Raw genomic sequence first — 13728 nt, 5'->3', positions numbered from 1 at the left:
CGAGAAATTACACGGCGCATACGAGCCGCGGAACGACACATAACCGCGTTGTGCTTACTCAAGGAGTGCGTCTGGATGATACACAAGATTCCTTGCATCGTAAAAGACTCGTATCTTCTGATTTGGCTCAGACTGGGCCAAGGGAATGGCAGGTTTTACAATCACGCGAAGTACTCTTTAAGGGTCCGTGTCGGGTAACTGCCATCGAAAAAGACAGAATTCACCTTCGTTGACAATCTTGACGGAAGTTAATGTACGAAGCTCTACGGGAGATTATGTAAAAAAGACGCGACACTGAATGCACGATTGGTAGCAGAGAGCTATTTTTTCCCCGATGGTAAACGCTAGCGATCCGTTGCTCGTCCGGGAGGTATGTTGTATTTCGGCGTAGTTGTTTCCGTCAATCATACACAGTCAATGGGAACAAAGCAAAATTGCGAAAACCACGGAACAGAAAGCTGCTGTGTCCACATTTTCGTAAAAAAAAAAAAAACAAAAAAGAAGAAAATATTTTCCCTTGAGAGCATAAAATTTCGAAGAGGTCGTAACGTAAATGGAACTAGAAGGTGGCTGACCAAAGAGACCAAACACGGGTGAACGAAACTACGCTGCACTTTGATGTTTACCCCAAAACACCAGAGACAAGAGTTAACCTCGAATGGAAAAAATCCGTGTCGACGTTTTCATATTTATTGCTGGATCATAAATTTTCTTAATTAACGATTTGGAAATTCGAAAAATAATTCTACTACTACACTGTAATATTTTATATTTACGTCGCGTTATCGTCGAACGTGCGAACCAAAGCCGCTGAAAACGTATCTCATAGTCGAATTTTTCCGTGGTTGAAGACATTTTTACCTCCACGAGCGAATAATTCATAACGCTCGTCGAGATCGCAGCGCTTGCAGAGGAAACCGACGAAAAAAAAGCGAGAAAATGTCTTGGAGTTAAGGGGAACGAGGAAGAAGTAACAGCGCGGAAGAAAGGGCAACAGAAGTGAACAAGGAAACAAAGCGGCGGGATCAGGAACAGGGTGAAACTGCTTGAGTGTCGAGAACGAGAATAACTAAGGGTGATGGTGGAGGTTGGGTGACAGGCTGCACAACGTTGGGTCGAGAGACGCGTAAACTTAATTGACAAGCACAGGTGGCGCTTAAACCTGACTACCCTTCGCTGCTACTTAACTACTCGCTGTCGACCCCTTCCTTTCTCATTCTCCGGCCGATATCGAACCTAACGTTTCCTGTTGGCAGGATCCGCGGTAGAATTGAAGCCAACCAACCACCGAACGAACCGACCAACGAATCGAACGAGCGAAGTTTCAGTTTCGCTTGACGAGCATGAAGAAATGAACGAGCGAACGAAGAAACGATCGAGTTTGAGAGGAACGGATGCGGCCGCGTTAAATTGGAATCGCGAGCCAAGTGGAACGAGAGAGAATCGTACACGACCTATGGTTTCGCGATGCCCTTCCCATTGCTGTTATCTCTGGTTACTCACGTCCCTGTATATAACCACCCACTATCGTGACTTGAGCTGATTCACGAAGGAATTGGCTTCGGTTTGTCCACAGAACAAGGTCCATCCATGCTTAACGAATAGAATTAATCACAGGTTGAGCAGAGGGTTGAATTTCTTTTCAACCCCGTTTCGAATTGCCCAATGATTTATGCGACAGCATCGAGCACGCCCGGTACGATACTCGCCGGATAAGGTTTCCGCGAGGGAATTCTTCGTACGGCTGAGCACGAAGCGCCGAGGCACACGGCCACGCAGGACTTTGCATGTGCATCTTTAATCACTTCGGTTCACGGCAGGTGAAAGGGGCCTGGTGGCTTGCATTGCAGTCGGTTGCCAAGGCGTGTAAAAAATTAACGACCTGTCTTCCGGGGTCAAGCACGGCGTCGATCGACACCCTCGCTCTCGAGGTGACTGAAGCGGATACGACGGAACAGGCGCACTCCGGCAAACAGCCGTTCGTCGTTGTGCATTCTTGTTGCAGCTTGTTTAAATCCTTCGTTCAAACACGGCGATGGTTCTTTCGCGTTGTTTCGGGGAGAGAGAAAGGTAAGGAGTCTCTTCGACGTTCGCGATCGCATATGATGCTTCTAATTGCAAATAAAGTGCCATTGAAAAGGAAACAAGTTCTCGCAACACTGGTATTAAAATTGCCTAAAGTATCAATCCTACTAAAAGTTACAAGATCGGTACGTGCAATCGCTGTTCAAACTTAGCCTCGTCGATTTTCACCGTTATTTTAATCGCCAATGAAACGTTACCATTGCTTAGGCATGATGTATCGAAACACTGTCGACTTACATTTTCCGGGCGTGTTTTACGAATATCGGGAACGCGAAGGCCGCGGATAACGCGAGGATGGAAAGCAGAACCTGTTCGATGAAAGCCAATGTCGAGGTGTCGACGATCATTTCGATTGTCAGGCGTGACGTTAATCGAATTCGTGGTTCGCGCTAAATGAAATTAACGACTCGCTCACTCCTATCTAACCACCAACCGATAGACATTTTCCTGTCGTTCTTTCTTCGCCCGTTTCGTAGGTTTTGCGGCCAATGTCATTTCCTGGCACTACGTTTGCTTATGTTCCCGTCGGACAACGATACGTACGATATTTCCTGTGAATCGTTGGCGACGGGTTTGCGCGAACCGTTGAAAATTCCGTGCAGCTCCACGTCCACTGAATTTTCAGAATCTCGCGAATAAACGTTAACGTTGCCTAAATAACTTCGTGCATGGACGGACTTATGATAGGAAAAGCATGCCAGATTTTCCAGCTATTTCGACGGAAGGGAAGACAATTCGTCTGCAAACGATTAACATCGAATTCAGGAATAAATGAAACATACTAAATGGAATATGTACACCAGAAATATTTCCGATATTTCCCCAACTTGAATTTCTACAAAAATATATAAAGCGTTTAACGTAATCTATCTCAAACTTTTTCCTTCCATTATGTTCCATGGAACGTGTAGTGTACAGAGATAAGAAGATGGTTAATAGGACGATATAGATAAAAGAAGTATTGTACGGGCTCTGTCTTGTTCCACTTTTAATACTTCTGAAGTCTCAAGTGTTTAATTTTTGATTACATACTTTAACGTAGTATTAGGTTATCTCAAAAGTTTCTTTCGTTTTGTAAGGAAATAATAGATGTACAACATTTTACTTTCATATTATTTTCTTCAATTATGTACAATCCGTTTTGTTGTCCATTTTTGTTTGTTTCAATAGAACAGAATGGATCGTACTATAAATGGAAAGAAATTTTTGGGACAACATAATATATGGAAGGTTAGACCACGTCGTCACAATGCTTGTACTGCTTTAATGATTCCGACTCTGAGTATACATGTCTATGTTAATGTTTAAATGTTTCTATTCTATTTTGTCTAGATGTATCTTGTTTACCTCCTTCGTTACGCGACCTCATATAACCAATTCGAGATATAATAATTTCACCCACAAAATATATAATATAAACTTTCGACTAGAGTAAACAGCGCGAAATCCTTCGTTTCCTGCCACAAGAAATTCGAAGTCGATCTCAAGCTCGGTCTATCGCAAACTCCACGGTACCGTGGTTAAAACTGGCGAGTTTCGTGCGTGCACGCGAGCAGAAAAGGTAAGTCGTAAGTCGTAATGGGCTGTCGCGTTAACGACAAGTTCGTGCGCATAGCTGAGCGATGAATTCACTTTACGACGCCTATTTTCCGGGCTTCGCTTGAGCTAGATACTTTATTATTGTCGTTGCATCGGGAGACGTGCGCTGGTTACGTCGAGTTCTTTTTTCACGACGAAGAGAAATCGACCGATGGTCCCAAAGTGAAGAACCCCGTAGAGACGTAGTACAGTGTTCGTACCTTGACGTTTGATCGAATAAAATATTGGCAGAGAATGGAAGATCGCGAATGTCCCTGATACAATCGTAAATTAAGCCATTAGAAGGTCTAATTACACAGGCGTTACGAGACTTTTATGTATTTATTAACACGTTCACTGTGAGAGGTAGAACGGTTCGTTGGAAAAGAAGAAGATAATATTCGAAAACTAGATTATTCCGTTCCTTCGTGCATAATTTCGTTCGTATCCTGCACACGTTCCTTTCCCACGAACCGACCGGAGAGAACGTTCCTTAGGCAAAATCATTTTTAATTTCATCCCCTTGTAACGCTGGTCGAGTCGTTAGCGAAGTATTAAAAAGAAAATGTTACGCTCGTTAAAAAATACTTCTTCCGAGTGTACAAAGCGCGCATATGGCTCGGCCTGGTTGGTCGGTACGTGCTTTACAACCATTAATAAATCACTTTGAAGCATTTGTCGCGGCTAACAGTCGTCCAATGAATGCAGAAAAATTGGTTGGTTCCTAATCAAACAGATTGCCAACAGAGGGTAACATTTTTTTCTGTGGGTTAAACGGGCGATTTATTCATCTATAATCGCTAAATTATGAGAAATTGACTTTAAAAATTGACTATTGAAATTCATTCCGGCCTGAATAAATACAAATTATTCAACCTCCCGCTAGATTTAGGTTATTCATACTTTTATTAGCCAGAAACGAATTGGATTCGCCATTTGACATTTCAGAAATAACTCATTGCTAAGTAATTCCATTTAAAGACGTATATTTATCATTTGTCCAACTATATAAACCAATTCTTAAATTGCACGATGAACGTATTTCGTGTCGTATATTTATATCGCGTTACATCATCCGAGGAAATCAATGAAAAGAACGAATTGAAAGATTTAAAAAATCTATACCATGAATGTATTCTCGTTCGATTTCCTCCGTTCGAAATCTGAACTCATTTCTGTCAAACGACGAACCAAAATTTTTTACTTACGGCTAGAACATCGTACTACGTTCCTATAGGATGTACCACCCATCAAGCAGCCTAGAAGGTTCGTGAGCTAAGAAACCATATAGCGAGCAATTTCCGAGAAAGAGATAGCCGACTAGAATCAAAATGATCCTCGAGAGAGAGAGAAAGAGAAAGAGAGAGAGGGAAAGTTATTAAGAAGATTATGGACGGGTCGTTGCTCGAACTTCAAAGGACCAATTCCTATTTTCAATTTGCTCCGAGCCGAGGTCGGGCGGTGGGGGTCAAAGCCAACTCATTCTACTGGTTAGATCCTTGCTGTCCGAGCACAGGGTGCCTTCGCGTATTCTCAGCCGCCGAAGAATTCCATTTCGAGGCTGCTTCTGTCCCGGCCCTTCGAGAACTCGCGACTTTACTAGAAAAATCTATCTTTCTGCACGACCAGCCGAGTCTTAAGAGCGCCAAGGTAAAATATACCTCGATCCCATCATAGTCAAACGGATTCCATCCTACCACGCACCAACGTTCCATCGAAGAGAGAATAGGAAATCTGTTATTTTCTAGACCGAAATATCGTCCCGTGCCGATTCTAATGGTTCGAAGAACACGTTAATTCTGCGTAGACGTCTTCGCGTAAACGCTAAGGTACCTCTCCGCGATGCCACTAAAATTATTACTAACGTCTCACGTAACGCCTCAGTCTCGCCATCGTGAATATCTTATGGGGACATTATTAGAGGCGTTGAAAGAGTCGATAAAACGTATATGAGCGCCTCTGTACAATATCGCACCGAGAAAAAGAGAAATACACCGATAATAATAAAATTATGATTAATAATGATGCTGTAAGTTTATCGTCACATTTTATTACCGAATATATTCCAGCATCTATACCAATACTTTCTTCACCAACGTGATTATCTAGACATCGTCGTATAGATGTGCAAACGAGCCCGTTACTGAATATTTTACTCTCGCTTTGACAAGCTGCAATATTCAAATGAATTTGTATGCTTGATGAGTTCCGTCGTGAAAAGAATATCACAGCTCATATCTCGATAACTAGTCGCCTCGCGGTAATATCCGTCACGATACGATGCTACGATTGGTCGACAGCTATTAAATGGTTAATTGTGCGTCTCTAAAAGGTTCAATAACACCATGACGCCCATGTGAAATGTCGATTTCCTCCGGACAGGGGCGACGAATCGAGGAAGAAGGGGACAGAAACGCGACGCGACTGGCAATCATCAATCTCGTAGAGTTGTATTCGAGTGGCACTAATTCAGTACCCTTGTCCCCCAATCTCCTTGTCAGGCTTCGAACTTCGTGTACCTCCGCCACTTAAGCAGCATTGTACGAAAGACAGGACAGGCTTTCGTTCGACCAGGATCCAAATAAATAGGCTTCCATATATCAACGCCCCAGAAATCGCAGCAGTTCGATCAACCTGAGCACACCTTACATTGTCTCTGTAAGTCGAGCGCGTCCAACTTCTCCGACCTGGCTATATACTCTCCATTGTCCGGATGCGGAAATAAAATCCTTGATAGACTGCCACCGGTACGAATTCATCGCGTCCCCTCGTCGCTCTTTAATTCGTTCCTCGTTCAACGAGTTTGCATTTTAAGTAACTCCGTTTTGTGATCGATCAGGCGGACTCTCGTAAAAATACTGTTTTTTAATACTTTCAAGCAAAGAAAGAAATATTTTATATAAGAAATATTTTTGAAATATTTGAGGAAGAAATCCGGATCACACGCATACGTACACGTATAATAGATCATGTACAAGTAACGGATTGAATCAGAATTTTGAAATAATATTCCATGTAACCAAAGTGTAGCTACAGCAAAAAAATCGAGATTCCTATATCAACTGAACGCTTCAAAGGACAAGAAGAAGTATGGAAAAAACAAACACGATATAAGCAACACGGAATGAATTAATGTTATGCCAACGGCGCGGCGAGGCGCAAAAATTACCAAAACAGAGAGCAGCTACAATATAATAGGAGCACGATATCTCTCGGTGGGTTCGTGGAAAAACAGAATTATTATTTTTGCATTATCGATTGCTCTGTTATATTTCGACTATCCGGCGCACGTTCGGGGGTAGAGGAGTGGAACCGATAATTTTAACGAAGGAGCAGAGCGGCGAAAGGAAGTTTAAGAAGAAGTCCCATTCATCGAACGGTCGTGCCGAAAACTGACAAAACAGTTGATACGACAGACACAGCGGGCCGTGGAATATGAATGGACGTTAGCGGATATACGAGGCGGCCACGAATGGCGGCGATGGAACTCTAGAGGCGAAGTCTCGAACCTAGGGGTCGAGAGGAAAAAAGAAATATGAGAGGATTGTAAAAGGGAGAAAAAATTTCTACGAGTGTGGAAGGAAGATCGAGAAGAGGGGTTGGTTTCGCGAATAGGAGAGAGAGAGGTGTAGAACGTTCGTGGAAAAATGTCATCGAGCGATCCTGATTTACAGCTGTAGGGAAATCGGTGCGGCGAACTTCGTGTCCGCGGCGGAAACTCAGAAATTTTTGCTCGTGGGAATCGGAACTTTCATTGACGTTCGTGGTAGATTCCTCGCCCATGTGAAATAAAATAAAAAAAGGAGCGCGAAAGAAAGAGAGAAGAAAAACGGAGAACGAGAACGGACGGAGGGAAATCACGCGAGTAAATGAGAAGCACCGACCGTTCGTTGATGATTTTCACGAACACCAAACTTTGAATCTTACTCCATGATCGAAATTATTCTTGCTGGTAGGCTGCAATTGCTTCGTGCGTGGCATGGAACGATGTCACTCGGAACTGTGTCTTTTATCAAGAACTTTGCCAGTGCACATCCGCGAATAGATAGAAACGCGGACCCCCATAATGATCGATTAGCGAAACAAACCTACAGATCTCACTTTAGAATGCTTTACTATGGTAATATATCGGGCCAACAACATTTATCTTTGATTATCGTGGTCGCGTTTGTATAGCTGTGTAAATAATACCGCGACCCTCCTTTTACCATACAGGTTGATCTGCGTCCGCGTCGAACTTCTCTTATTCGTATATTCCCTCACACAGTCTCTGTTCTCTTGTATTGTTTGCTCCAATTATTTCAAAATATCACGTATTTATTTTGGCAAGCGGCGAAAAGCGAATTATCCTTTGACAACATGCTAGAAGAATGGATCTAACCGACGGTAAAGGAACACCATTATCGCGAACGCGTACGCGTGAAATGTTTCGTGTGTTGGCGCGTGCGCTTGCGAACGAGCGCTGCTTCTAAATATGTTTTCAATTTTATTCCATTTCGACGCGTTACGCGAAATAAGAGCAAGCCACGCGCGTATTGAATAATGCCCGACATTCGTTTCACGTTTTATACGAATTATAACTGATTCCTGGTATAAAAAAAAAGATATATGCATATATATAATCAATAATACCAACGCTAAACCAATCTCTGCCACTAAAAGTTCGCTCCAACTAATCGCAGAATATTAAAGGGACAAGAGATAGTAACGAGATTCTGAACCAGGTAATTTTGCTTTTGGAATTCGCCGAGCCAATCTATAACGATCTTCGTCCTGTATGGCGAATAACTATGTAAATTTCTCCATAAGTTAAGCAGACTTCTGATGACCTAGTATACCTTTACCAGGGTTGCACGCAAACGGGCCCGCAAAGCGACGCACGGCAAAGATCTGGCTCTATTCTAAACGATGACATTCATTGGAAACTTATAACAACGGAGTTTTCCTTTTGAATATATGTTCGATCGAATATATAAATTTCTGACTATCACTTTTTACGATGAACACATAACTCGACAAAAGATCCAGGTAGAAGAGAAGTTTTGATTTCGGGGGAGTGCTTTAAAGCAATCTGATTTGCCCGAAGCAAAATACAATTGAAATGATAGTCTCTAGAGTCCAAACATTCGTAGCTATTAAATCAACGATCGTAACATTCAGTCGTATTAGATTTCTAGAAGTTTCTTGATTGGCTTCGAATTTTTGTACACAACATATTCTAGAAGGTGAATCGCTGACCGTTAGTGGTAAAGTTCATCCCCGTTGTTTTCGATAAAGAAAGAAGATGTTCCAGAGACGAAATGTTTGTTTTGTTAGCGGCAATAATAACATGTTAGAAAATATTGTCTTAAGTGAAAGAGTGTACTTTGGTATTTTTGTTACCACGATGTTATAACATGATTTACAATGCACCGTGTTCTTCTCATTATTTTGAGAGGCGACTCTTGTAAAATCAGAGTAGGTTTCCTTTACTTAACGTTTACTTTAAAAAATTTTGCTAATACTTTTGCTTCTTTTACTTTAACAAATATTTGAAGAATTTATGCTAATAAAATATCGTTATTATACTATTCTTTAAACACTATGTGATAAAAAATTGCACATGTTTCTTCGTGCAAGAGAAGATATTTTAGGTTTCAACGTTGCACGGTCTCGTATATCCCACACATAATTAACTTATGCTTTCTCTATCAAATAGGTACGGAGATCTTTAGAATAGCTAGCGTTTCACAAGAGCAAACAGAAAGTGCTATGACAACCAGCCCGTATCGTTGTTAGACTACGTGTCTGATAAGAACGGGGCAGATTAATTACGTCATAATCGAATCCCCCGTTCAATTTTGTGCTATAATACACTGACAAATTACTAATACTCGAAACATGACTAGATACATCTGAAAACTATTTCTTCTGAAATTTCTTCTTATTTCTTAGATCGTCGAATGATTTCGTGCTGCGATGTTTTTATCATTCTTTGCGAAGCGAATAGCGACCAAAACAATTAATTTTATACGTTCGATAATGAATACTTTCGACATCTAGTATTGTATGCAGCAATTCATAAAGGAAATAGAACAGTAGTTGCTAAAAACAATATTTGTACCACTTACGAGCGGTACTCTATCGTCCAGTATTTTCTCAAGATTTTCAAAGCCTCTTCAATGCTTATTGTCATTTAAAAAATACGAGAACGTAACCAAAATAGTACCGTAAGGAATGGCACAAACTTATTGGACGATTTAATGGTTCAATTCTAATTCGATGCATTATAGACACTTCCTGTCATCGTCAAACGGTAGGACAAGTTGTATGGAATTTCAACTGTAAGCAGCGCGAATTGATTGTTTAGAGAACCTACTAGATCGATTCATCGTCTCTCGACGTGTATGATCTCGAGTGTCAGCACGGCCGTGCATCAATTACAACAGAGTCCGCCATCCATCTCGATGTGTCGCCTGTTACATGTACACGCCGCATATTTCCGCGTGGCGCATTCAAGTGCTTATGCCGAGCGAAGCGTGTCGTTAGATCAATCGTTCTAATTTCAATCGCAACGACGAGCTACATGCCACCATCGGCTGTAAATCCGTAGGTCGTAAAGGTTTGCGAACCGATCGAAATTGTCGCCCTTCTTTACCCACTCCATGACTCGTTTAAACATTTTACGGAATCCAAATTTATAGTCAGCCGTCCTCAGTCCTGTTATTCTTTCTGATGAATATCGAACGAACCAACGACCGTTGTTCAAACGACCCCAACCATAGACGCTAATTTACCTAATGTTTCTCGTTAAAACGACCCTGCACACACGCTTGCCATATACATACACACGGACGATACATCTAACGATTACCTGCGATGAAATTTGCGCGAAAGAAGAAAAAAAAAAGTGACCTTATCGCGAGATCTCGAGAGTCGTGACGTAATGAATGCGCGATCGTAAAATAATGCAGTACATACCGTATGCGGTGACCAATGGTGCGGCCAAGTCTTGGTCTCGTGACTACTCCCAACGGTCGGTTGACTAGCTAAAAAGACGACACGTCTATCGGTACTTCCGGTCCCGGTACCACTGGTAGTCAAAAGCGCTGCTCTAGCCCTCGAGCCACCGATACTCAACGTAGGCGACGTGTCCATGTTCGCCCCTGGAAACAAAAATAAACCTATGAAAATGATTCTATGAAAATTATACAATTCCACCACTACCATTCGAATTAGATAGAAAAAATGTACCCACGTCTATTGTACATAAAAATTATATTTTTGAATGTGAATTACATCGAGAAATATTTGATCGTGAAAGAAGAGCGGAATTTAAAGAAATTCAGCTGGGATTTAATGAAGCCTATTACATGAAACTATGAATGCTTCCAAAAGTATTCCAAACGAATAGGTAGCTATTTTTTTAACTGTGGGTCAGTCTTCGTGAAATACTTTTATTCAGTCGGTTTCCGGCTCTTGCGCAACCTCGAGTGATATTAGATAATTTTTAGTGCAACTTCTTCGAAGGACAAAGTAGATAAAAAAAAAAAAAAAGGAAGAGGATGCTCATGCCTCGTTATTTCAGTATGGTACGATGGTATTCGAACGCGAGGCCTGAATGAAATTTCGAGGGCTACACGTTTCGATAATTCCTCGTAATCGCGGTATCTGTAATATAATTAATTGCATCACGAGCGTGCCGGAATATATTGGTTTTACTAGCGAAGTTGTTATCGCGCGCTCGTGAAATTATGGTTAACGACGACGTTACAATGGTTCGACGAAGAGCGCGATATACTCTTTCTGTTCTCGTCTCTTCTATATCTGCTTCCGTCGGTTAGACGACTTAAAGAAAACATTCTCTCCGAAGGACGTTTTCCAACAAATGGACACAGTCACTGGCGGGGCTAAAAATTACCGTGAAAGGATTAACATTCAGGACGTACGAAGCAGCGATTCGAAAACACGGTCGTCGCCGTAAAGAAATCTGACGAACGTAATCGAGCTCGTTAACTCGAGGATGAAAGCTCATTGAGGCCACAGAAACGCGAGCTGGAGAACGAGAACGCGCCAAGGACTAGAGCGGCAGCTGAAGGAGGAAAGAACCAGCCGACGAGGATTTACGGGTCGTCGACGAGCATTAAGGAGAATGATGCGAGACCACGGCCCGGCCAGACACGCGACGCTAGAAGAAGCAAAAAGAAACGCGACGAACGAAGGAGGGTAGAAGGAGTAATAGGAGGGGAACAGAATGACGAAAATGGAAACAAAAGCTCGACACGAAGAGATAAAAAATAAAATCGAGACGAGAATCTAGGCCGAATAGAAAGTACTATGGCTGACACATACCCCTTAATTAAATCTGGTTGAACCCTCTCAACGTCGACGAGTAGAATCGCTACAACAGCGTCACGGTCGATCTGTAATTTACGTAGGACACCGACTGAATACTCGGATGGCGATAACCTATCTTGGTTGGAAAGTCGACGTTCCGTATTCAGATACGTCCACCGCAATCTCTTATCCTTGGCTCACCACACTTCAACCGGGTAATCCTTGAAGTCGCGTGCACCTAATCATTATAGCCAGGGGGAGAGAGGGTGGCGCTAGGTGTTCCTTAAATCGTTCCAGCACGACGTTGGCTCCTCCTTCGCGCAATTACGAGTCATTACGAGCGGGATTCCATCGTGTAGCACATACACAGGATGCTTTTCTTGCAGTTACCGCACGCCGCTGTCCAGCTATTTGCAGACCATCAACCAACTTGTGGCTCGATTGCCCGAATCGGACGGTTACTGAACGCGCGATGTATGAGCGATGATAAAGATAATAACGGCCGTCGCACGACGATCGACGATGTTATTGATCTCTGAAATAACTCAGCACGCGCAATCGATTTCAGAATCTCGTTAGAGATCTTCAATCTTCTCGTTGCATTTGGGCAGCTTTTTTTCGATCGTCGATCAGCCGTATTCTTTTTAGACTAACCGAAACCTGTTACTTTCTACGCTACCACGAATCGAACGATTAGAATGTTTTCCTGCATGAAAAGTTCAAGTTCACCGGTAGAATCACGAGTACCACTGCTCTTCTAATCCCTCCGTTAATGAGGAAATTACTTTACCGCGGCTCAGTTTAATCTGTCAGAAAATTTATTCTACTGTTCCTGTTCCGCGAGCCAGCTACCGATTTCAATTATACTAACGCGTTACCATCGATTCCCACAAAGAATTTATTTTTCCCTTTCGCTTCCTGTTCTCTCCAGCCAGAGTACGCAGCACGCCTCTCACTTTTCTCTTTTCTATCTGTTTCTGTCTCTCTCTCTCTCTCTCTCTTTTTATTTTTACCGACTCACGACAGACGGGCTGTTTGATATTTTATTCGTTTCGTTGTCAGACCGTCGTCGAAACGCTGCATCCTAGTTAATTTCTCGGCCTCAAAAGTCATTCATCATCGACCGTCCAAGTCAAGAGTTCTCTTTAGGATAACTTTTGTGGCAGGAAGTAGGGACGGGTCTTTCGTTTCGTTCCTGGCTCATGATTCACCGATAAATCGAACCACACATCTCTTCCATTTAATACGTTCTTCCAATTATCTGTTATCTTCTACCTGACAAAACTTTAGAATCGAAACGATCGACCCTGTACGTGGAAGCCCGTCACGGCCGGAAGTTGACAAGCGCCGCATACGAAATCGCGCACGACACTGAACCGCCAGGACGTCTAGCGCCCGAGGTGAGCCTCTCGCGGATTCGCGGGCTCACGTGTGAAATTCTTGCGCATGCACCGATGCCTTCTCCCTTCCAATTTCCCCTCTTTCCTTTCCTTTCCTTTCCTTTCCTTTCCTCTCTAACAGTTACTCCTGCTCCCTTCAACCATCGCTTCTCTCTTCTATACACAACTAAATACTCTCTGTCCTGTTCCATCACCACCTTCGCCGTTTATCTCCCGGACTGTCGGCTATTCTTTTCTCTCCAACCATTGTCCTTCCTACCTTCAACCCGTTCTCTTTTCTGCCTTCACTGAATAAGCTCATCCTGATGGCATCATGCGAGCGACAAGTATCTAGTGTTAGTCCAGTTTG

The 13728-nt window shown here is 42.6% G+C and overlaps 1 protein-coding gene across 1 annotated transcript in view; it reads right to left on the bottom strand.

Annotated features, from left to right (window-relative positions):
• The window catches only part of Scgdelta (sarcoglycan delta), a 185127-nt gene extending 171867 nt beyond the window's left edge, over positions 1-13260 (bottom strand). The window contains exons 1-2 of the mRNA XM_033335856.2: positions 11995-13260; positions 10624-10808 (exon numbers count right to left, since the gene is read on the bottom strand). Of these exons, the coding sequence (XP_033191747.1) occupies positions 10624-10800 (177 nt within the window). The 5' untranslated portion in view covers positions 10801-10808; positions 11995-13260. The remainder of the gene's footprint in view (positions 1-10623; positions 10809-11994) is intronic.
• Positions 13261-13728: the final 468 nt, after the last annotated feature.

Source organism: Bombus vancouverensis, chromosome 6 (genome assembly GCF_051014615.1).
Source record: "Bombus vancouverensis nearcticus chromosome 6, iyBomVanc1_principal, whole genome shotgun sequence".
Taxonomy (NCBI): domain Eukaryota; kingdom Metazoa; phylum Arthropoda; class Insecta; order Hymenoptera; family Apidae; genus Bombus; species Bombus vancouverensis.
The sequence above is the reverse complement of the archived record's forward strand: the minus strand, read 5'-3'. Positions and strand labels throughout refer to the sequence as shown.